Genomic DNA, 25,499 nt, shown 5'->3' with positions numbered 1-25,499 from the left:
TTTCCCATACAGGACTGTGGTAAGGAATTGATAAAAAGAGCGGGAACAAGGATCAGGAAGTAGCGGCATGAGAAGATATACCGTGTGTGGATGCCCCTGTGGCGAAAGTCAATAAAAAAAATCGTCCCTTCCGTTTGAGGATTTGTGGGGGATTCAATCAGCACAACCCTATATGTAGGTGCACATTGCTATGGCGAAATACAGTTTGAGGATTTGGATTCTCTTAAAGACCCAATGGGTAAAAGAGCTGACACCTATCTTAGAAAAAATTGGGAGGCAAAGAGGGAATGGATAAAAGTCAATTACAAATAGATGACAGCCCCAGGTGGTGGGGAGTTCACTCAGATTAGTTCACCCCCCTTCCCCCCCACCCAAAGTCAGTGGTTGTCTACCCAAAGCCAGCAGTCCCAGAATTTGAGAGAGCTGAGGGCAATAGTTTGTGCTCTAAGGAATTCCTCCTTTTTAATAAACAGACATGTGAGGATATTTTCTGACGGTGCGGCAGGCAGACTTCCTAAGCAGGCACAGGGTCAGACAGGGGGAGTGCTGCCTTTGTCAGGAAGCGTGGGGGACCCCATCAATAGACCTGTTTGCTTCCAAAGAGAACAGCAAGTGCAAGAGGTTTTTTCTCTCAATCCAGCAGAGCATTCTCAAGGGAATGATGCTCTGTCTCAGCCATGGGGGGAAGGTCTATGTTATGCTTTCCCTCTCTGGGCCTGCTACCCAGACTAATTCAGAAAATCGGGAGGGAGGATGCTACAGTAATATTAATGGTCACTATTGGCCGAAAAGAGTATGATTCACGTGGCTGAGGAAATTGTCCCTTTCAGATCATTGGGTACCTACAGAGAGGGAAGATTGTTGTATCAAGGCCTCTACCTCTTCCAGAAGTAGCAAAATTACATTCAACGGCCTGGATACTGAGTGAATTCCTTAGATCCAGGGGTAAGATGGGCTTCTGATTAGCAGAAAAATGATTACTTTTGATATATATTTGAGAATCTGGAAAGCCTTTATCAGTTTTTTCCAGATCAGACCTGGATCAATCCTTACCCCCCAGATATGCCATTGATTGTAAACTTTCTACAGGAAGAGCTTAATAAAAAGTTAATACCTAGTACCTTAAACGTTAAGGTTTCTGCACTTAGTGCTTTGTTTGAGGTTAGATTGGCAGTTCATCCCTGGATAAAGAGGTTTATAAGAGCATCCTCCAGACTGAATCCATCCATTAGGCCCAGATCATCCCCTTGGGATCTTAATGTGGTCCTTTCTAGTATAACTCAAAGTCCATTTGAACCTATAGATTCCATCCCTGTAAGAATGTTATCATACAAGACAGCCTTTCTATTGGCCATTACCTCAGCTAGACGGGTGGGGGAGATTTCCACCTTATCTGTCTTTCCTCCTTATACCTCAGTGTTGGATGACAGGATCGTATTTAAACCAGACCCAGCTTTTCTACCAAAGGTAGTTTTGGTTTTTTCATGGATCCCAAGAGATCATTATATCTTCATTCTGCTAGAATCCCAAAAAATGAAGGTGAAGAGGTTCCATAAACTAGATGTAGGAAGGTGTGTTTGCAAATACTTAGTCAACTAAGGAGTGGAGGAAGGCCTCTCAGTTCATTCAATTTCAGGGAGGCTGTGCCTCCATTGATCAGATTCATAGGGTTGCGACTTGGAGCTCTCCAAACACCCTTTATAAACATTACATGTTGGACCTTTTATCTAGTCAGGACTTGGTCTTGGGAAGAAAAGTTCTGTTCTGCAGGCTGTAGTGTCCCCCCCCCCCCCCCAAGGCATCTATTTTAGTCTCTCACAGGTGCTGTCATGGGGCGTACTGGAAATACATAGATTACACTTACCGGTAATATGTTTTCCATGAGCCCATGACAGCACCTACATTATTCCCCCACCCTATATGTGTGTGTGTGTGTGTGTGTGTATATATGTGTGTATGTGTATGTGTATATATAATATATTTTACACAAACGTGTAGATTTAGGCGCACATATGTATGTAATAGAAGTGAAAGTTTCACTGTATATAGAATTATTTCAGTCCTATGGATCTTGTCACAAACTGAGGAGTGGAGAGAGGAGGATCCTTTTTAAATATCTGTTAAGCGCATGGATCCCCGTTGCCAGTAACATCTATGCCCTTAGTACAGAGCGGTCGCATGCGCTGTTATTGAGTGACGTACTGATCCAGCCTTATTTTTATTCATGCAATAGGTGCATACTAAGGGGCGACGGGCGCGTGCGTCTGGTACGGCGCCTGAGCTCTTGGTTCTGACGGACGCCAATAGCCAGCACATACAGGGTACTTAAACCTGTGGTGGGAAGCGATCTGCACCGCAGGTCAATACCATCCATTGGCCCTTCCATAATTTTTGCCAATGGTCCCCTGATGAACCATTACATTTAATAGGGGAAACGTGTTGGGACATTTGAATATTGATCATCATATGGGACAACTGATCGTAAGAACTGGCATCATTGCTATTGGGATTTGCTGGATAGGTAGGGACTGTTTAGTGAGGGCAAAGCCACTGATAAGTGGGGCCGCCCCATCCTGGGCCATTACTCCGCTCTTAGGCAGGGACAGTATGGAAATTGAGGGATGGCTTCCCCGATGCCTAAAAGCGGACTGTATGTAATAACCTGCATGTTCCTTCCTAACCATCTGGAGGACTTCAGATCCTGCAGCAAGCATCCATCAAATTCCTACTGAGCGATATGGTGAATGCAATCCCCCTACCATAGGGGTCTACAGTATTGTGAGTAACCACATATGTGGCACCAATTGAATATCCACATTATTGCACATATGCACGTCCCAGATGCTGATATTTGATATCCATTTATCAATTTTTAGTCTCGTAGATTTTTTTTGTTCTTTTTGTGGGGATATAGTTACATATATTTTAAGATATCATGAATAAATATTAAGTTTTAAGAGTAATTATACAACTCAGTGATACTACTTCAATACTTGCCCTGTTTTCCATAATATTCAATATCGGTGATTAATAAATTACAAAAAGGGTCAGTATCGCTGCCCCTATACATTATACAAATAAAGTGTAACTGCCATTCTTTTTTTTTTTTTAAGTCCTGACGAAAGCTCTGATTTCCTTGTTAAACAACAATCACAGTATAGTCATAAGACCGGCTAAAAGGTGGGGGTGCGGTTATTTTAGACAGAGGCGCATATATTAGAGAGGCACTGAAAATTTTATCAGATGAAGAATATTTTACACTTTTGCGATACAGCAGGCAATTGTTAAGAAGGAAGTGTTTCTTCCAGGCAATCATCTACTCGTCAGTGGAGGAGACACATTTACTTGCAGCGATCTCATAATCTGCATGAATGATCTCTAACCCGATGAACGAGCATTTCCCTCGTTCATCTGGTAATCGGCAGCACGTTTACACTGCCGGATAATCGCTGAAGAGTGTTGGCGATCATCTGGCGGATTCTCAGACCTTTAGGCCTCTTTCACACGGGCGAGTTTTCCTCGCGGGTGCAATGCGTGAGGTGAACTCATTGCACCCGCACTGAATCCGGACAAATTCATTTCTATGGGGCTGTGCACATGAGCGGTGATTTTCACGCATCACTTGTGCGTTGTGTGAAAATCGCAGCAAGCTCTATTTTGTGCGTTTTTCACGCAACGCAGGCCCCATAGAAGTGAATGGGACTGCGTGAAAATCGCAAGCAAGTGCGGATGCGGTGCGATTTTCACGCACGGTTGCTAGGAGACGATCGGGATGGAGACCCGATCATTATTATTTTCCCTTATAACATGGTTAGAGAAGCCGGGCTGCGCGAACATGTGGATTAAGGTGAGTTAAATTATTATTTTTTTTTAACCCCTCCAGCCTTAGTGTACTATGCATTCTGTATTCAGAATGCTATTATTTTCCCTTATAACATGGTTATAAGGGAAAATAATATAATCTACACAACACCTAACCCAAACCCGAACTTCTGTGAAGAAGTTCGGGTTTGTGTACCAAACATGCCGATTTTTCTCACGCGCGTGCAAAACGCATTACAATGTTTTGCACTCGCGCGGAAAAGTCGCACATTTTTCTGCAACGCACCCGCATCTTATCCGGGCAAAAAACATGACTCCCGTGTGAAAGAGGCCTTAGAGTTAAAAATCCACAGGAGGCAATATTTTATTGACCTGTGTGAAGTTGGCACCCCATGTTCTTAAATTTAAAAAATAAATACACTATTCATTTGTGCCGCAAAAATGAACGTTTGCGCCGCTTTGGTTTCCGAGATATTGCGTGCTTGATTTGCTGAAACCCCGCCCACTTTCCACCCCATGTTTTTAACCCTGACCCTAGACCCCCCCCCAGGTGTGCTGCAGCTTGCCCCCCTATCGGAGCCCCCTATCGGTGAATTTGTCTGGTATACCCCAGAGCGTTTTTAGCCCGTGATTCCTGATTTTGTAGGCCAACCAGGAATCCAGATTTCCACAGTGGGCTTCACTGAATGCGACTACTTTAGTCTTTTTTTCAGTGACCACTTTATGAATCTGATGGTGGAGCAAACAAACCTGTACGCCCAACAGTTCATTGCTCAACACCCATTGCTCAACACTAATGTTTTTGGCTAGGCCCGGTGGCTGGACTCCGGTCAGTGCAGCCGAGATGAGGACGTTTTGGGGCCTTGTGCTGCATATGGGCCTAGTCAAGAAACCTAGTGTCAGGCATTACTGGAGTGGGGACGTCCTCTACCAGACCCCACTCTACTGTATGGCCATGACACATACCCGGTTTGAGTCCATCCGGAAATGCCTGTAACATGCAGCATGTACAAAATCAGGCCGGTCATCGATCACTTTGGGGCCAAATTTGTGCAGGCCTATGTACCTGGAAGGGAGGTCACGGTTGATGAGTCTCTCATTGCTTTGTGCATGAGGCCTTAAAGGGATCCTTTTATCCAGGAATATAATCGTCTTAATTGAGGGCAGTCTTTAGAAGCAGAAACGGGGCTCCTTTGTGGAGATTCGATTCACCCCGAGTTATGCTAATTCGTTTATGGGGTGATTCAAGTCTTTGTTCATCGCGCTGCCCCCCCTACCATAATATTTTTTTACAGCAGGTACATTGACTATTTGGTTTCTGATTTGCGGTGGATCCTCTGAGGAGGCTATTAATTTTGTTAATTTTCTGAATACTAATGTTTGAGGTTAACGTTTACTTATCATTTTTCTTCTACATGTGTTGAGTTTTTGGACCTGATTGTTTAAAAAAACGAATACTAACAATATTATCACCAGGACTCTATTCAAGATGGTGGATGTTAGTAGCTATATTGACTATCGGAGCAACCACTATCCCAAATGGCTCCAGAACGTCCCTTTTGGTCAGTTTCGGAGAATTATCTGCTTCATTGTGACCCCATTCTTAAAAAAAGTTGTTCCACCAATACCCGCTACTACATTTAGAAGGGGTCAGTCATTAAATTATTCTGGTCTCTAGCTGTTTAAGACCTATGCTGTCAGAGCCGAGTTCAGACCATGCAGTTTCTGCACTTGGCTGTTTTAGGTGTGGTATCACTAATTCCTTTTGTTGTAATGGCATAGGCCTTGGTTCCACATCTTTCAGATCTGCAGTGACTGATGCATGTTTTTCTATAAAGTTTTTTGACTTGTTCCTCTACTTTTGTAGTTTGTCTTCTCGTCTGACCATGCAATTTGCAGTACATTGGTCACACTATTCAGCCCAAGAAGAACAGGCTGAATAGGCACCAGAGTAACCTCAGTTTAGGAAGGTGTAACCACAGTGCATCCTAACATTTTTCTTTACCCCATAACAGAGTCATCACTTTTTAACCCCTTAGTGACCACCCATACGTGTTTTTACTGATGTAAACAAAGGGTTTTTTAGCTAAACGGCTGGCTTTAATCAATCATTACATGTACTTAAAATGGTGTATTAAAAACTATAACTTGTCCTGCAAAAAATAAGACCTCCTACAAGTACATTTATGAAAAAACAAAAAAGTTCTAGCTCTTGGAATGCAATTTTTTTTTTAAAATGTGCTTGGTCACTAAGGGGTTAAAACTGCTGATTCTTAATAATTCTGCATGTAAAAAATAATTTTGCCCGCCTGGTAAACAGGGAGGCAAACTGGATCTTCCGTATACATACCCTGGTGCCTGAGGGGTTAAACGAAGCTGTTGAAAGGGGGCAACATTAAGGATTTTTTTTCTGATGCTCCATTTCTGGTTTTTGCACTTATCTTCTGGAATTGGGTTTAAATTGCCTCCATGCCATATCTTGTTTGTATCTGAGGAAGGAGGTGGTCCACCTGCGAAACACATCATATAATTGTTTTTAGTAGATTTTTAAACTGGTTTCCTGCGCTCCCAGAGCCTGACTTTGCTTCTCAGTTTTGTGCTCCAGACCTATTCTCCTGACTTCAGGAAGCTGTTGTTGGCCCCTTACCATGGTCTCCCATTGGGTTTGAGGAGTCCTCTTCCTGCCCCCTCTAAGGTCTCCCTGGCAGTCCTAATTTCATCTATAGCACAGAAACCTGATCTTGTATTGTGAACTGTCATTGTTTATCAGGGACTTGTCATCAGACCAAAGTGAATGTACCTGGCCATACTGGTTAGGCTAGATTCACGTTGTTGATCATATACCGGCTTTACCTAAAAGATCACATTCACTAAAATGGACATTCTGTTGCATGCACAATATTGGAATCAGGGACGTAGCTAGAAGTGATTGGCCCCACAGAAGATTTTTGTATGCCCCCTCCACGCGCTTCGCAACTCCCTCCTCCTGTGTAAACCCCACTCCTTTGGATAGTCACGACCAGACCAGGCTGCCACGCCATGCTTTTCTTATATAATATATAACACAAACAAAAATTCAGACAGCAGCACTAGTCCAATAGACCACGGGTGCAAAATCCTCCAAGCCGCAGGCTCAACAGCTAAATAGATGATGTATATCCAAAAGATGAGGCAGCACTCCAAAGGATAAAGTGAAAAACGGTGGACCCTTTATTGACACCCCCCCCCCCCCCTGCAACGTTTCAACCGCTCAATGCAGTCTTTATCAAGCATGCTTGATAGAGACTGCATTGAGCGGTTGAAATGTTTCAGGGGGGTCAATAAAGGGTCCACCGTTTTTCACTTTATCCTTTGGAGTGCTGGCTCATCTTTTGGAGAGAGATGATATATAATATATAAAAATTGGCAGCACCGGAAAAAAAATATTAAAATAAACGTCCTATGGGTGGATGTTTACCTCTGAATGGAACATCCATTCAGAGATGGCAGCTGCACGCTAATCGTGCAGCTGCAGAACGGGTTGCCCGCTGTCAGTGACAGCAGGGCACCCCAGAGAGAAGGCAGGGACAGTTCCCAGGTGTCCCTGCCTTCCAGATCGCTGCATACACAGCGCTCACCGCTCAGATCAGGAAGCGTCATGTGACCGCCGGGGCCGGGAGAATTCAGGAGCTTTCGGGTCTTTCACAGACCACAATCAGCCCTGCACTGAGGCTGTACAGTGCTGTATTCTGCTGTACAGCTTCTCTGGGGGGTGTATTTCCACTGTAACTGGGGCTACTATGTCAGCCCCAGTTACAGGAGAAATCAAGAGTGAAAAAAAAAAATTAAGTCAAATGTCCCATAGAGGTCTTGTATGACCTTGTGGGGAACACAAAGTGTAAAAAAAAAAAAATCTGTTTCACATGTTAAAATAAATAAATAAAATACTATAGCTCTCAGAACATGGAGACATTAAAACATCATTTTTTTTTGTTTCAAAAATGCTATTATTGTGTTAAAGCGAAATAAATTTAAAAAAGTAGACCTATTGGGTATCGCCGCGTCCGTAACAACCAGCTCTGTGAAAATATCACATGACCCAACCCCTCAGGTGAATGCCATAAAAAAAAAAAAAAAAATAGAAACAGTGCCACAAAAAAAGCCTTTTTTTTTTTTTGTCACCTTACATCACAAAAAGTGTAATAGCAAGCGATAGAAAAGTCCATACGCATCCCAAAATAGTGCCAATCAAACAGTCATCTCATCCCACAAAAAATGATAACCTACCTAATACAATTGCCCAAAAAATAAATAAAAACTATGACTCTCAGACTATGGAGACACTAAAACATTTATTTTTTATTTTGTTTCAAAAATGATATTATGTAAAACTTGAATAAATAAAAAAAGTTATACATATTGGGTATTGCCACGTCCCTAACGACCGGCTCTAAAAAGATCACATGACCTAACCCCTCAGTTGACCACAGTCCAAAAAATAAAATAAACGCTGGGCTAAAAAAAAATGATTTTTTTATTTTTTTTTTGTCACCTTACTTCACTAAAAGTGCAACACCAAGTGATCAAAAAGATGTATGCCCCCCAAAATTGTACCAATCAAACCGTCACCTCATCCTGCAAAAAATGAGCCCATACCTAAGACAATCGCCCACAAAAATAAAAAAAAAACTATGGCTGTCAGAATATGGAGACACTAAAATATAATCATTTTTTTTTTTTTTGGTTTAAAAAATGCTGTGTAAAACGTAAGTAAATAAAAAAAGTAGACCTATTGGGTATCGCCGCGTCCATAAGAACCTGCTCTATAAAAATATCACATGACCTAACCTCTTTGGTGAACACCGTAAAAAAAAAAAAAAAAAAAAAAAACGGTGTTGAAAAAAGCCTTTTTTTTGTCACCTTACATCACAAAAAGTTTAATAGCAAGTGATCAAAAAGTTATATGCACCCCAAAATAGTGCCAGAAAATAATTTAAAAAAACTGTCTCTCAGACTGGAGACACTAAAATGTTTTTTTTTTTTTTTTTTAAGTGTAAAACTTACCTAATACCTATACTATTTATTTATTTATCGCCACTAGGGCTGCAACGATTAATCAACATTATCGATAATATTCGATAACTGGCTTCGTTGTCGACGATTCCCGTTATCGAATAATCGGCCGGTTTGTTGCTATGCGAGCGTGTAAAACTTACTAGTACACTTCGTAGGAGGCCGGGCAGCGGCAGCGTAACTCACTACGTCACGCGCCTGCTCCTCCCACTTTATGAATGAAGGCGCAGGCGCATGACTTGGCGAGTTGCGCAGCTGCCGCCGCCTGTCCAACTACCCGGCCTCCTGCTATAGTTTAATACTAGTAAGTTAGGGTCTGGAGTGATTTTGCACTATAAGTAGTTTAACATCCCCCTACTTGATAGATATGATTAGGTGAGCGGGGCCCGGTGTAATAGAATACAGTGACTGCACCGGGCCCCGCTGCTATTACAAAACCAAAATGTCAGCCCCCACCCCTGTATTGGGGGTCATTCACAATCCCTACACAGGGACACTGTTATGCGGGGGATCTGTGGATGGCACATAACAGTGCCATCCACAGATGCCACCATAACAGTGCCAGCCATCCAAAGATCCCCCCCCCCCCCCCATAACAGTGCCTTCTATCCACAGATGCCCCCATAACAGGGCCTTCTATCCACAGATGCCCCCATAACAGTGCCTTCTATCCACAGATGCCCCCATAACCGTGCCATCTACAGATTCCCCCCCCCCTTCCCCCATGTGGCGAAACCAACCTCGCCACTGGGTTTTGAAGGGGCCTGGCTACTAGCCTCTTGCCCCAGGATTATGGGCCCTCTCATCAGCCAGGCCTCATTTGTTCACAAAGGACTTGGACTAACTTGAACTCTCACCCCCACGAATTAGACCAGGGTTCAAGTTAGTCCATTACATTTGGTAATTGTATTTTGTGGATTGCGTCTCAGACAATGCTCATTGTGTTAGTTAATTGCGTCTCAGACAATGCTCATTGTATTTTGTTTATTGCGTTACAGACAGAGGGAAGGGGATTTTGTGTACAATTGCTGGGGAGGTTTGAAATACTGTAAATGCATGTGATTGGCTGTTTTTACAAAACCCTGTGGGTGGTGGCAAGCAGTGGGATGGCGTCCTAGTGTGAGGAGAAGCAGCTCGTAGACACTGTTCGTGGATTTACTAAATTGAGGGCAACGCTAGTATCCAGACAGCGCCCCTGGCTACAGCAGGATGGAATCGGCTAGTCTTCGGACAGCGTTCTATGACGAGGAGGAGGAGGCAGCCGCAGACTACAGGGATGCAGACAGAAAGGAAGTCTGGTATGATGCCCTGGAAAATGCCCAGCGGCGGCGAGGTGAGAGTCTCCCCAGTTATGAGCAGTGGCTACAGAAGCGTGTGGCGATGCGGATGGGTCTCTTGGGAGAGCAGCCCCTGGATGACTGGGTAACAGAGCTCCAGAACCTGGTATGTAAGGAGCTTTGGCTAGAGGACGCTTACCAGGCCCTAAGGTGGCATGTCATTCAACATTCCCCCTGGATGGCTGAGCACGACAGACCAGAGGGTGAGGAGTTTGATGGACCGGGGTTACTATGGGATGCCTTGGAGGAGGACATTGATCTTGGCAGCACGGAGGAGTCTAGGTTTTGGGATATCTACGACTACCGGATGGGCATGCATGTTTATGCTGACGGAAGGGAGGTGAGCAAAGACATGACCCACCTGGTAACAAGGGAGTGGAAGCTGGAGCAGACCTACCAACACCTGCTCGGCTCCATTCATCCCCAACCTACTCGACAAGCAGAGCCAGATCTGCCCTCCTGCAACTGGGAAGACTTGCCGGCGATACCCCCTGCTTCCCTACCAACTCCCAAAGTAGGGAACTTCATCGACTGGTTCTGGGAAGACCTCCCGATGGCAGGTGGAGATGGGACCGAGGTCTCTCCACCGGCCCTACAGAGATGCGGGGCGGCCGGTTCAGATCCCCCACCAACCCTGCAGGAATGCCAGGAGGAGGAGGTAAGCGATTCCTCCTCTCCACAGCCGATCTGCAACAAGGTCCTGGGGAGAGGATTCCCTGACCACATCCCAGTAAAAGAGCTGGCATCTGGGCAGAGCGCAGTCAGCCTCTGCCCTCCCCTATCCTCTTCTCCAGAGCCGGACATCCCACAGGCTACCCCAGCAGAAGAGCTGGCATCTGGGCAGAGCGCAGTCAGCCTCTGCCCTCCTCTATCCTTATCCAGAGCCTGACGCCCCACAGGCTACCCCAGCCGAAGAGCTGGCATCGGGGCAGAGCGCAGTCAGCCTCTGCCCACCAAGTACCTACAGCTCCAAGCTAGAGAGCAACAAGGAAGCAAGGAGTAGCAGATGCCCCCTCAACAGCTGGGGACATACAGAACAGAGCCAGGCCCCAAAATTCAACAGGTCCAGTATTGGGTTGTGGGTGGACTGCCAGACTAACTCAGATACCGACCGGCATGAGGTCAGGTATCTGGTTAGTCTTCCCTGGGAGGGGGAGATGTGTGGCGAAACCAACCTCGCCACTGGGTTTCGGAGGGGCCTGGCTACCAGCCTCTTGCCTCAGGATTATGGCCCATACTAACTTTAAAGGAGCAGACAGACCGGCTGCACAGCTTAAATCTGTCTTTGCAATTGTATTTTGTTATGTGAGGGTACCCAGATAGCTAATTTTATTGTATTTGTGTATTCTGAGTGCCATTCACCTAATGATATGCACTCAGACTTGAGCTATCTGGGAATATGTTAAATGTCTGTGTTTGCTGTGGGGGTGTGACATTGTGTTTGGGTGGTGATTTCTGTCCTGTTGTCCCCACATGTGTATTGGCGATTTCCCTTTTGTCTTGAGAGATAATTGATTACTCCTCGGGTGTCTCCAGGGCAGAGAGGAGGAAACCATGATGCATTGTGGGGATGTATAGTGTCTGTGTATCCTGCAGTGCTGCATATCTGTCCTGTGTCACAGTCTTCATTCTGGTCCCCTAGGGGCGTGTCCACCAGATGGGGACCTGCATAAATACGGGCGGGTAGCCCTCAAAGTGTTCCTGTTTTACCCTTTATCATGTTGAGGCTGATGTTTGGGTAACTGATCAACACTGGGGGATTGCTATACGCTGGGAAATTAGTTATAGCCAGGGGAGTATAGCAAATCTCCCAGCGTATAGCAATCCCCCAGTGTTGATCAGTTACCCAAACATCAGCCTCAACATGATAAAGGGTAAAACAGGAACACTTTATTGAGGGCTACCCGCCCGTATTTATGCAGGTCCCCATCTGGTGGACACGCCCCTAGGGGACCAGAATGAAGACTGTGACACAGGACAGATATGCAGCACTGCAGGATACAGACACAATACATCCCCACAATGCATCATGGTTTCCTCCTCTCTGCCCTGGAGACACCCGAGGAGTAATCCAATTATCTCTCAAGACAAAGGGAAATAAATCGCCAATACACATGTGGGGACAACAGGACAGAAATCACCACCCAAACACACAATGTCACACCCCCACAGCAAACAGACATTTAACATATTTCCAGATAGCTCAAGTCTGAGTGCATATCATTAGGTGAATGGCACTCAGCTAATTTTATTGTATTTGTGTATTCTATCTGGGTACCCTCACATAACAAAATACAATTGCAAAGACAGATTTAAGCTGTGCGGCCGGTCTGTCTGCTCCTTTAAAGTTAGTATGGGCCATAATCCTGAGGCAAGAGGCTGGTAGCCAGGCCCCTCCGAAACCCAGTGGCGAGGTTGGTTTCGCCACACTCCATAACTCAGCCAGGTAATCAGGATAATAGTAGTAGGGAGGAGTACGAGTCTTCGAGATTGAATGTGCAATAAATTATAAGCTGTACATCCACACCGTCGGAACGTCTTTTCTCTGCAACAGGTAACATAGTGTGTAAGAAGAGAGCTAGCCTAAGCCCTGACCATGTGGACATGTTGTCTTTTTTACATTGTAATGCAAAATTTTTATAAATATGTAAGTCCTAAAATTGTTTTAATATGGCCTTTGAACATACTTTTTCAAGTAAAATCATATAACCCCCTTTTTTTTTTGTCATTTTGGTGTTTTTTTTCCCGATTTAATCGATGAAATTATCGACAACTAATCGATTATTCAAATAATCGTTAGCTGCAGCCCTAATCGCCACGTCCGTAAGAACCTGCTGTATAAAAATATCACATTACCTAAGCCCTCAGATGAACACAAAAAAAAAAAAAAAAAAATATTCAAAAATGCTTTATGTAAAACTGAAACAAACAACCATATTTGGTATTGTCACGTCCGTAACAACCTGCTCTATAAAAATACCACATGATCTAACCTGTCAGATGAACACTGTAAATAACAAAAAATAAAAACTGTGCCAAAACAGCTTTTTTGTTACATTGTAATAGAGAGCAACCAAAAATCACATGTACCCTAAAATAGTACAAACAAAACTGCCACCTTATCCCGTAGTTTCCAAAATGAGGTCATTTTTGTAGGGTTTCTACTCTAGGGGTGCATCAGGGGGTCTTCAAATGTGACATGGCAGCTTAAAATTATCCCAGTGAAATCTGCCTTCCAAAAACCATATGGCGTTCCTTTCCTTCTGCGCCCTGCCTTGTGTCCGTACAGAAGTTTACGACCACATATGGGGTGTTTTTGTAAACTACAGAATCAGGGCAATAAATATTGAGTTTTGGTTGGCTGTTAACCCTTACTTTGTTACCGGGAAAAAATGGATTAAAATGGAAAATCTGCCGAAAAAGTGAAATTCTGAAATTTCATCTCCATTTTCCATAAATTCTTGTGGAACACCTAACTGATTTTACAAACTTTGTTAACCCTTTATCAGTTTTGAATACCTTGAGGGGTGTGGTTTCTATTATGTAAGCCTCACAAAGTGACTTCAGACCTGAACTGGTCCTTTTTAAAAAGTGGGTTTTGGAAATTTTCGGAAAATATCAAGATTTGCTTCTAAAAATAATGGCATTCACAAAATGATCCAAACATGAAGTAGACATATGGGGAATGTAAAGTAATAACTATTTTTGGAGGTATTACTATCTATTATAAAAGTAGAGAAATTGAAATTTGCTAATTTTTAAAAGATTTTGGGAAATGTTTTATAAATAAATGTTTTTTTTTTTTACTCAATTGTACCACTGTCATGAAGTACAATATGTGACAAAAAATGATCTCGGAATGGCCTGGATAAGTAAAAGTGTTTTTAAAAGTGACACATGTCGGATTTGCAAAAAATGGCCTTGGCAGGAAGGTGAAAACTGGCTCGGGGTAGAAAGGGTTAAAGGCATAGTAATTTTGTATGTGTAACTCCCGTGTGACATGTCATAGGATCCACTGGTTTGGACAAGGACCGGGTCCCAATGCTAATGGGACCCTGCCTGTAGCTCCCATGAACCTACATGCAGCTGTATGCCATCTATAACCAGAGGGCTGTTGCGGCCTACTCTTTGTCAGGGAAGCCGTCACTTTTATGACTGACCTGTCTGACGTAACAAGTAATAGTACCCTGGCTTAAATACCCACCTCTTAGGGCTCGTTCACACCACCACTATTTATTTCTGTTCTGCTCCGTTAGATGAGCAGAACAATAAAAATAACGCAAGTGCTGGATCGGACACATAACTGAACAGACTCCATTGACTATTATGGAGTCCATTCAGTTTCTGTTCAGGATTCTATCTGTTTACCATACAAAAAAGTCCTGGATTTAAGGCTTTTTTTGTCCAGTCTTTGACAGAATTTGCGACAGAGCCCCGTACAATGCAGATGTGGACAAGCCCTTAACATTATGTAGGCTGTGGGAGATTCGATCTGGTAGGCAGGGTAAGCGGACGCAGTACAGAGGCAAAAAGTTTGTAAAGCAAAACTTCAGTGTTTATTCTTACATAAGGCAAAAGCAAAACGACACTTTGCAGTCTTGGTGTTAGTTCACACAATAGTCCACAGAACAAAAAATCGCCTTGTTGGCAGTTCTATCTCCAGCGGTCTAGAATCAGCTGCCTATTAAAGGACAGCCAGGTGCTGCCAAATCCCGGACCGGCACTTAAACTCCGGTCCGGTATTTGACCTCACCTGGCTGGAAACCAGCCCAGCCGCACATGTTGGGAGGAAAATACCAGCCTTCCCAGACAAAACCCCTCGCTGTGATTATCCTGAGAAATCTTGCGCCGTTCAGTATGCAGCTCAGGCGTGGTGAGGGAAGGACGCTCGCCGGCTGCCAGCTTTCTCACCGCGCCTGCGCCGAATACTGAAGGGCGTGAGATTTCTCCAGCGCACAGGTGGGGCAGGAGGATACGAACGCTGCCTGGCCCTGTCAATCAAGACTTGGAGGGCGTGTAATGAGGTGGGAGAACGGAGCCTCTAGGAGCAGGAGCAACGCCCCCCCCCCCCCCCTACAGAATTCTGCAGTAATGGGGGCATAAATAATCACAAGAATAGCAGAGTTAGGTGCAGCTGACATTAGCACATCGCTAATTTCAGCCAGTTTAATAGTGAAAATTCTAGTGACAGAAACAATTTAAGATGATACCGAAGCTATGTCCTGATACAAATGGGCTGCATCATCCTTGCTGCTCAGCAAACACGGTGAATAAGTAATTATATCACTTGGCCAATTTTTTTTTATATACTTTATTATTTTTTCTTGGCTTGTAGCATTACAAAGTAAGGATGTCCTGTTGTGTTCTGAAACCATCTGCAATTAATGTTAGGCAGACGCTCAGAATCCTGCTTACTAAGTGGGTGTAGCAAGTACATGATCTACTGAAGTGACTGTGGAGAGGAAGGGATTTGCGTAATTTTTTGTTTATTGTAATGGGCATTGTTATAGGACCATTAAAAGGCTCAGTTTGAGTCCGAGTCTAGCTCTTCCGATCAGCTGTTTAATGGGGCCACGGCACTCGGACGAGTGCTGCAGCCTCTTCCTCTTATACCAGGCACAGCGCTGTACATTGTAAAACTCTGCCTGGTATTGCAGTTCATTCCTGTTCACTGTGCTGCACAAGGGCCATATGACTGACGTAGTGTCACAGGCCGCAGCGTTTCCCCAAGCTCCATGGGCCCTATAAACAGCTGACTGGCTGGGGTGCTGGGATTCGGACCCCCATTGATCTGATATTGATGGCCTATCCTGAGATCAGGTCATCCGTTTTTCAGGAATAATGAGGAATAAAATAAATAAATAACGTAGATCAGTGACTGACATAAAATGTAGAAATCCAAACTGTCCCTTTTATGGAACTCTTTTTAGCTCGGTATATGTGTTTCAATTACCATATACGATTTCTCTCATTGGTTGTTTAGTTGATTCGATTAGTAGACTATAATGAATCTATGGACATGCACAGGCTTTCTGCTGGGTTTATCAGCTAATCTTAGGAGGCAGGGTAGCAATACACAGCAGGCTCTAGGGACAGAGCAGTTACATGAACCTCAGATGAGACAGGATTTGTCTTTCAGACTTCCTTTGCCGTTAAAGCTGGCCATTTATATGAAATAGATTTTGGCTCATTCATCTTTTGGCTCCAATATAATAAACCTGCATACACGGTGTGCATATATGAGAAAGGACTAAGGCCTAGTTTACACTTGAATTATTTGGTCAGTTATTTCCATCAGTTATTGTGAGCCAAAACCAGGAGAAAATCTTTCCATCATATTTTATCTGAGTAGACTCCACTCCTGGTTTGGGCTCACTGATGAAAATAACTGAAGTGTGAACTAGTTCTTAGCTGCTGCCAGGCTTCTTTTGCATAGCTTCTCTACCGCAGGAACAAACAATCATGTATGTTGAAATCCAACATGCGCAATCCCACTTTCACCTGACCTCTGCCATCTGGTGAGAGTAGTGAAGCCCAGATATACATATGATCATCCGGTCATTAAAATTGGACTTAGAATGAAGTTCAGCTATGTGTACAGCCATCTTTAGATTACCGTGTAGCTGTTATGAGCCACAGGAATTTCCCTATTGTATTGTAAGGCTATATTTAAGTACTGATTGGTTCTGTCCCCATTAATTCTGTCTCTTATTACCTTTTAATATTCTGTATAATAAAGTTTTCCTTGTAATGTAGTGGGTTATAGTTAGTTAGTATCCATCCTCCATTGTGCTGGTAAGACCACATTCCTGAGTAATCTCAAAGACATGTGTTATTGGAGGAGGGGCTGATGAGAACAAGGACAATTAGGTGCAACTCCACTTGGAACTTCATCCTAGGTAGGATGTAAGTATTGATTTGCCCCATCTCTTATACTTCCTGGGGTGTCAGTCATGTGTGATCATGTGTTAGACTGCCATGTGTTATAGCATAGCTGACCGGAGTCCTACCCCATATTGCATATGTAGGCTAGTGATTATTTACTTTTCTTTTTGTTATTCTGTTTGTGATTGGTCTGTTTTATCTTCTATTTAAACCCCTTCAACCCCGGGCCTGTTTTCACCTTCCTGCCCAGGCCATTTTTTGCAAATCTGACATGTCACTTTATGTGGTGATAACTTTAAAACGCTTTTACTTGAACAGGCCATTATGAGATTGTTTTCTCGTCGCATATTGTACTTCATGACAGTGGTAAAAATAAAACAAAACATTTTTATTCATAAAAAAAAATAAAAAATTACCAAAAATTTAGAAAAATTAGCAAATTTCAATTTCTCTACTTTTATAATAGATAGTAATACCTTCAAAAATGGTTATTACTTTGCATTCCCCATATGTCTACTTTATGTTTGGATCATTTTGAAAATGACATTTAATTTTTTGGGGACGTTAGAAGGCTTAGAAGTATGGAAGCAAATCTTGAAATTTTTCGGAAAATTTCCTAAACCCACTTTTTAAGGACCAGTTCAGGTCTGAAGTCACTTTGTGAGGCTTACATAATAGAAACCACCCAAAAATGACCCCATTTTAGAAACTACACCCCTCAAGGTATACAACACTGATTTTACTAACTTTCTTAACCCTTTAGGTGTTCCACAAGAATAGATGGAAAATAGAGATGAAATTTCAGAATTTAACTTTTTTGGCAGATTTTACATTTTAATCCATTTTTTACAGTAGCAAAGCAAGGGTTAACAGCCAAATACAACTCAATATTTATTACCCTGATTCTGCGGTTTACAGAAACACCCCACATGTGATCGTAAACTGCTGTACGGGCACACGGCAGGGCGCAGAAGGAAAGGAACGCCATATGGTTTTTGGAAGGTAAATTTAGCTGAACTGGTTTTTAGATGCCATGTCCCATTTTGAAGCCCCCCTGATGCACCCCTACAGTAGAAACTCAAAGTGACCATTTTGGAAACTACGGGATAAGGTGGCAGTTTTATTGGTACTATTTTGGGGTACATATGTTTTTTTTATTTTTTTTATTGCTCTATATTTTAAGTTTTTTGTAAGGCAAGGTAACAAAAAAATTGATGTTTTGGCAGTGGTTTTTTTTTTTTTTTTTTTTTTTTTTACAGTGTTTAACCGAGGTATTAGGTCATGTGACTTTTTTATAGAGCAGATCGTTACGCACGTGGCAATACCGAATATGTCTACTTTTTCTTATTTAAGTTTTACACAATAATAGCATTTTTGAAACCGAAATAATTATATTTTAGTGTCTCAGTCTGAGAGCCATAGCTTTTTTTTTTTTTTTTTGGGCGATTGTCTTAGGTAGGGGCTCATTTTTTTGCGGGATGAGGTGACTGTTTTATTGATACCATTTTGGGGGGCATACCCCTTTTTGATCGCTTGGTGTTGCACTTTTTGTGATGTAAGGTGACAAAAATGTCTTTTTTATTTTTTTTATGGCGTTTATCGGACAGGGTGGATCATAGAGCCGGTCATTACGGACGCGGCGATACCTAATATGTGGGTTTTGTTTTCTGTTTTTTATTATAAAATAACGGGAAAGGGGTGTTTTTTTTACTTTTTATTACTTTATTAATTTTATAAAAAACACTTTTTTTTTTTTTTTAAACTTTATTTATGACATTCACTTTTGGGGGTCTGATCCCCTCTGCAATGCATTACAATACATCTGTATTGTAATGCATTGCCTGTTAGTGTATGACACTGAGTCATACACTAACAGGTTGCCTAGGAGACGCAGCCTGAGGCTGGATCTCCTCGGCACCCATAGAAGGCAGTTCCCGATGCCGTGCAAGGCATTGGGCAGTCTCTGCACGGCATCGGGCTGCCTTGTGTCGCATCGGGTCCCCGCCACAGCAGCACGGGGACTCGATGCGCTCCCTCACCCGACACAAACCTCTTCTATGTCGCGGTCAGCGCAGACCGCGGCATAGAAGGGGTTAATCCGCCGGCATCAGCTTTTACAGTGATGCCGGTGGATACAGCAGAGGCCCGGCTACCAAGGACTGCCGGGCCCCTGCAGTGATCGCGCGCACACCGCTCCGGTGCCCGCCAGATCACTATGACGTACTATTACGTCAAATTGCGGGAACTCGGTGGTTCCCATGACGTAACAGTACGTCAAAGGTCGGGAAGGGGTTAATCACACTTAGTAAAAATATTTATTCACTTAGCTTGCAAAAGCGTATTCAATCTCAAATCTATTGAATTCACGTTACACCTGTTAGTTCACGTTCACATAGTTACTAACTCTGTTGGGACATTTGCTATGCAACCGCCTTACATGTGAATCTGGGTTACGTTATCACCTACTTAGGCCTGATTAATTAGAGTGAAACTGTTGATTCCTGAGTCTTTTTATGTGTCTAGGCCTTATAGTATAATTTCTTTTACAGTTTTTACCGGAGTTTTATCGGATTTTATATCCCTTATATTGATCCAACAGACAAACATACCTCAAATTTGCTAGATGATTCTTAGCTCGTTCACCAGCAAAAACCAAGAAGGTGTAGCAGCACTTAGTTACATATAAAACATTGTTAGGTCCATTAGGTGGCGGTGCCTGCAGTGTTAGGTTCTTCTTGCCTGTAGATCGCCAGCAGATAATAATAAAAAAGGTTACCGCAGCACTTAGTGGCTTCAATTCAATGTGTAGACTTATTCACCAAGAATAAATTTCTTGGTGAATAAATCTACACATTGAATTGGAGACACTGAGTGCTGAGGTAACTTTTTTTTTAATATCATCTTAAGTCATTCACGCTCTCAATCATTTGTTGGTTTTCTACCTTTTACATACAGCATGCTTGTTTCTTCTTACAGGAGTGCGGGGCTGACTGTGCCAAATTCCAGAAGAGTGAGCTAGAATACAAATTTAATAAAAAAGTTTTAGAACGACCATATACCTCGCCACATTCATGGGGAAAGACATACGGGGAGCACAAGCGCCATCTGGAGTTCAGTCATGATCAGTTCCGGGAGCTGCAGAAGTATGCAAATGAAATAGGAATATGCTTCACAGCCTCTGGAATGGATGAGGTAAGACTACACCTACTGAGACTGGGGGCACACAGCACCTACGTTCTACCCATAGAAGATACTGGAACTGCTGCACCACATCATACAGATACAGAGTCTTAAAAGGGTTTCCGGAGATTTTACTACTGATGACCTATCCTCTGGATCGGATCGCTGGGTGTTTGACACCCGCCGATCAGCTGCTTCAGAAGGCATCGGCGCTCCTGTGAGTGCCGCGGCCTTCTCTGTGCTCACCAAGCACAGAGCCATACATTGTATGGCTTGGTATCGCGCTCAGCGCCATTCACTTGAATGGGTCTGAGCTGCTCCTAGGCCATGTGTCCGATAAACATGTAGTCACTGGCCTAGGAAAAGCTGCAAGAAGGACTCGAGCGCCGATGTCCTCTCAAATTGCTGATCCACAGGGGTCCCACATGTCGTACCCCCACTGATCAGATACTGGTGACCTATCCTAAGGATAGGTAATCAGTATTTAAGTCTCGGAAAACCCCTTTAAGGAAGGAAATGGTCATTGTGCTGTGCTGGAAAGACTGAAAGTATTTCTCTGCTGCAACTTTTACTGGTGCATTAAAACTTTTTCATTTGAATAGCCTATAGCGACAACTTGTGGTACATGTACCCTAGGGCGTACATGCAATTGGGGCAGATTTATAAAACTGTCTAAAAGAAAATCTCACACTGTCTTCATGCAGTGCGTTTAAAGGGAATCTGCCACCAGTGACCTCTCTATTAAACTGTTTGCATAGACACATAGCTGTGGTTCACCCGATTTTAAAATCCAGTTATTTTTTTTGATCCGAAGCTCCATTCCTGAGTTATGATACTTTTTCTTAATATACAAATTAGGCCTTGGGATCAGTAAGGTGTCACCATTGTTGCACTCAAGTTCCACTACTTTCTGCAATGGTGACGCCTTCATTGCACCAAAGGCCTAATCTGCATATTAAGAAAGTGTCATAACTAAGGTACAGAGCCTCGGATCAACCCTCAAAAAACAGTTTTAATCAGGGAAACTAATTGTCTATGGAAACAGTTGATTAGGGAGCTTGCTAGTGACAGATCCCGATTTAATAGTTGTATCACTGTGTATGATCACTGCCTTGGGGGTATGTTATGTTTTTTCAGCAGGGGATTCCTCGCTTAGGAAAACACTGGTCTATAGAATGTCATGCACCATTGTGGTGCAGAAGCCAAAACCTAGCCCTAAGTTTAGTAAAGTTTTAGTAATGACTTAAAATACTGTCGATATCAATTGCCCACAGAATCTAGACATTAGACCTGCATATGGTGGTTAGTTTACCGCCTTTATAACTCTTCTTTATTTTAAAGTTACTAGAATTTTAAAGATTCTCCATGTACAGTATTCATTTTATACCAGAGTACTGAATAAGAAAAAGTGGGGGGGGGGGGGGGGGGGGGAATCAATAAACATATTGTGTTGTATTCTTTAGAAAATGTATTTTTAAAGCACTGATTATATTTGACCTCTTGTTAATTTTCTGTTTTAGATGGCAGTTGAGTTCCTTCATGAAATTAACGTTCCATTCCTTAAAGTGGGGTCAGGAGACACTAATAATTTCCCCTATATAAAAAAAACCGCTGAGAAAGGTAGGTGTATTCTTTGTCTTTCACTGTATATTATCAACTTGGTTTGAAACTATAGAATAAAGTTAAAGGGGTTATCCGGTAACTAAAGAAAAATCTCCTTTAGTCGTCTTTTTCACTGTAATGTCCATTAGATGTCCCTTTTGGGTTTTGGAGTTGAATTTATTTCATGGGTTCAACTACTGTATGCATGCCCTAGAGCGGCGGTGAGGATTAATGGCGATATGTCTGACCTGTTCATGCTGTTTAGGGGTACTAGACAGGGGTGTCCACTGTCACCGCTTCTTTTCGCGGTGGCGGTGGAACCCTTGGCGGAGGCTCTGAGAATGGCTGGCTGCTACAGTCAAGGGTCTTCAATATGGAACTAGGATGGAAAAAGTGGCCTTATATGCCGATGACTTGCTTTTATTCTTGGATGACTGGGAGCAGTCTCTTCCTGCTGCAATGGCAATCATTAATCAATTTGGGGATATGTCTGGATTAGTGATTAACTGGTCAAAGTCTGCCTTATTGCCCTTAGATGGTAGTAATTATATACCGCCACCCTCTGCGGGAGGGTTGCAGGTGGCCTCATCCTTAAAATATTTGGGGGTTTTGGTAACGGCAACTTTAGGTGACTATGAACGTCTGAATCTGGTGCCAATGCTCCCTGAATTTCGGAAAAAGATACAAGCCTGGAACAAATTACCCTTGTCTGTAATTGGTCGGGTTAATCTCTTGAAAATGATATTGATGCCAAAACTTCTATACCACCTTCATAATGCACCAATCTGGATCCCGCTTAGGTTTTTTAACACTGTTTACGCAGTCTTTAGAGACTTGATATGGAGGGGAGGTGTCCCTAGGATTAAACTTTCAACCCTTCAGCGGCCAAAAACACAGGGGGGGGTTAGCAGTGCCAGACCCTTGGACCTATTACATTGCAGCCCAGTTGCAACATTTCAGAGGATGGGGGGGGATGAGTCTCAATTGAATGCTGGTCGCATTATTCAATACTTAAACTCACCGTACTTGTTTATTGTCAGCTCTGGAGGAGGGATCATTTCATACTCGTGGTACTCAATATCCGCTGATAAGTATGATGCATAAAATATGGTGGAAAACTAAAGAAAGGATGAATATTGCTGGGTATAGTACCCACACGCCTATATGGCCTAATCACCTATACGCTGAATTAAACAAGGTTAGTGGAGTGCAACAATGGGAGCAATATGGGTTAGGCAAAATGATTCAATTGTTCTCAGACAAGTCATTGAAGAGTTTTGAAGTTTTAAGGCAGGAATTTGGTATTCCGCATAGGTATTTTTATGTATATTTGCAGCTGAGGCATGCTATTCAGACTCGAGAAAAGCAGGGGAAGGTCCAACAAGCGCCCAGATGTATTATCATTTTTTTAAAATTAATTATCTTTATTAATTAATATATCAAACGAATTACAAGACAAAAAGGAATACAGAAAAGTATTAAAATTATTTTTTTTTCCCCCTTCCCTTTCTTTCCCCCATATCCCTATTCCCTGACCCCCCCCCCTTCCCCCTGCCTGTGGTGCGTCAAAAAAAAAAAAAAAAAGCATAAAAAGCAGCAGCATTTATCACAACTAATCAAGTCCTCCAACCACCCCATATCTTAGTCCACTTGTCATCAGCTCCCCTCTGTTTAAGGATGATTTTCTCATAATTTTTAACCTTATCAGTAAGGTTTATCCATGTATTTATATCTGAAGTATGACGAGCAAACCAGGTCCGACTGACCAAAACTCTGGCCAACATCAATATCCTACCTAGAAAGATCTTTTGATATTTAGGATTATCTATATTGGAAAAATCGTTAAGCAAGAATAGTTGAGGTTCAAAAGGGATTCGTATTTTTAGTTTATACCTGATAAAATTATTGATGCTATTCCAATAGTTTATGAGTTCTGGGCAGGTCCAGATCATATGGAGATAGTCCGCTCCTGAAGTGTCACATTTAGGGCAATTAGACGTATCCCGTAGTCCACATTTGTTCATCCGTAAAGGGGTAATATATAATCTGTGGCAAATATAGAAGTGTACTACGACATGGTTGAAGTTCAGGGATAGTGAACCTAAATTCCCAAAAATATTCTCCCACCCTTCTGGTTGTAAATTTGGACAGTCCACCTCCCACACTCTTTGTCCTGGTGAGTGTATATCACTAAAACGTGCCTTGAGTAATAGCTTATATATATTTGAAATCTTTATTCTAGACAGTGTACCCCCTACCCAATCATTCAAGAAAGATGAACTATCTATATCCAACACCAATTTATCGTCCAGACTAGATAGTGCTGAACGCAATTGAAAATACCTAAACCATGAAAAATTTTCTGTATTATGTGTCATCTCTATAAATGGCTTAATGTCACTATCCTTAACTACCTGTGAAATATACAAAATTTTGTTCCTTTGCCAAAATGTGTCAACTGCAATATCATTTAACCTTTGTAAGTACACATTATGCCAAAGAGGCGTGAATGTAAGTGAGCCCTTTTACCTTTAACCATGTCCTAGTAGTAGCCCACACTTTCAGGAGTAGTTTTATAATCTCTCTGTAGCCCTGCTCATAGGTCTTCAATAGCCCGGATTCCAACAGGGTAAATATGTTATTGTGAGCGTAGCTCCCTACCAACTTCCCCAACAGTGGACTATTTTCAGATTCGTAACACATCAATAACTGAGCTGCAATAAAATACCCTTTAAAGTAGGGGAGATTTAAACCCCCACACTCCAATGATTTATACAAATATTCCAACTTTAATCGAAACTCGTTTTCTTCCCCATATTAAATCATTAATAATTCTTTCCATGAGTTTAAAGTATTTATCTTGAATCCAAATAGGTGAATTCCTGAGCACATAGAGAAGTTGTGGTAGTATCACCATCTTGACCAGTGAAACTCGGTCAGCTCTAGATAGGGGAAGTTTCAACCAAGTCCCTATTTTAGCTCTAATCCTTGCCATTACGGGGATCAAATTAAGTTGTACAAAATCTGCCACCCGGGGTGATATAATCAAACCCAAGTATTGAAAAGTGTCAACGATATCCAACTGTGTCACGAGAACCTCCCCCTGTGACAGGGGGTCTATTGGCATCAAACTGGTCTTAGACCAGTTTATAAGAAGACCGGACACCTCACCAAATGCTTTAACCATTTGAATAATTCTAGGAAGAGTTATTTCCGTATGGTCTATAAAGAAAAGAACATCATCCGCATATAAGGAGATGCGGTCTTGCACTCCTAACGTACCAAATCCTTTAACCCGATCGTCCTGCCTAATAGCCATCGCAAGGGGTTCGATATAGATGTCAAATAATAATGGGGAAAGTGGGCAGCCCTGCCGCGTGCCTCTATTTAAATCAAAACTAGTAGTCAAGATCCCATTTAAACTTAGTTTTGCCCTAGGGGATCTATACAGTAGTTTGAGGATGCCTATAAATTTTTCCCCAAAGCCCATCCTTGCCAGAACCTTCCAGAGGAAGCGCCACTCCACCCTGTCAAAGGCCTTAGAGGCATCCAAAGACAGGATGGAGCGAGCGGTCCCCCCAGGGGCATGTATATTGGAAAAAAGCCGATGCAGATTATGAT

General features: G+C 42.7%; 1 protein-coding gene across 1 annotated transcript in view; it reads left to right on the top strand.

Moving 5' to 3' along the window:
• The window catches only part of NANS (N-acetylneuraminate synthase), a 56,336-nt gene that overhangs the window by 12,509 nt on the left and 18,328 nt on the right, over positions 1-25,499 (top strand). Inside the window, exons 2-3 of the mRNA XM_040417378.1 lie at positions 20,073-20,288; positions 21,797-21,896. Coding sequence (XP_040273312.1) covers positions 20,073-20,288; positions 21,797-21,896 — 316 coding nt within the window. The remainder of the gene's footprint in view (positions 1-20,072; positions 20,289-21,796; positions 21,897-25,499) is intronic.

This window comes from Bufo bufo, chromosome 2 (assembly GCF_905171765.1).
Source record: "Bufo bufo chromosome 2, aBufBuf1.1, whole genome shotgun sequence".
NCBI lineage: Eukaryota > Metazoa > Chordata > Amphibia > Anura > Bufonidae > Bufo > Bufo bufo.
This window is presented reverse-complemented; position numbering and strand designations above follow the sequence as displayed.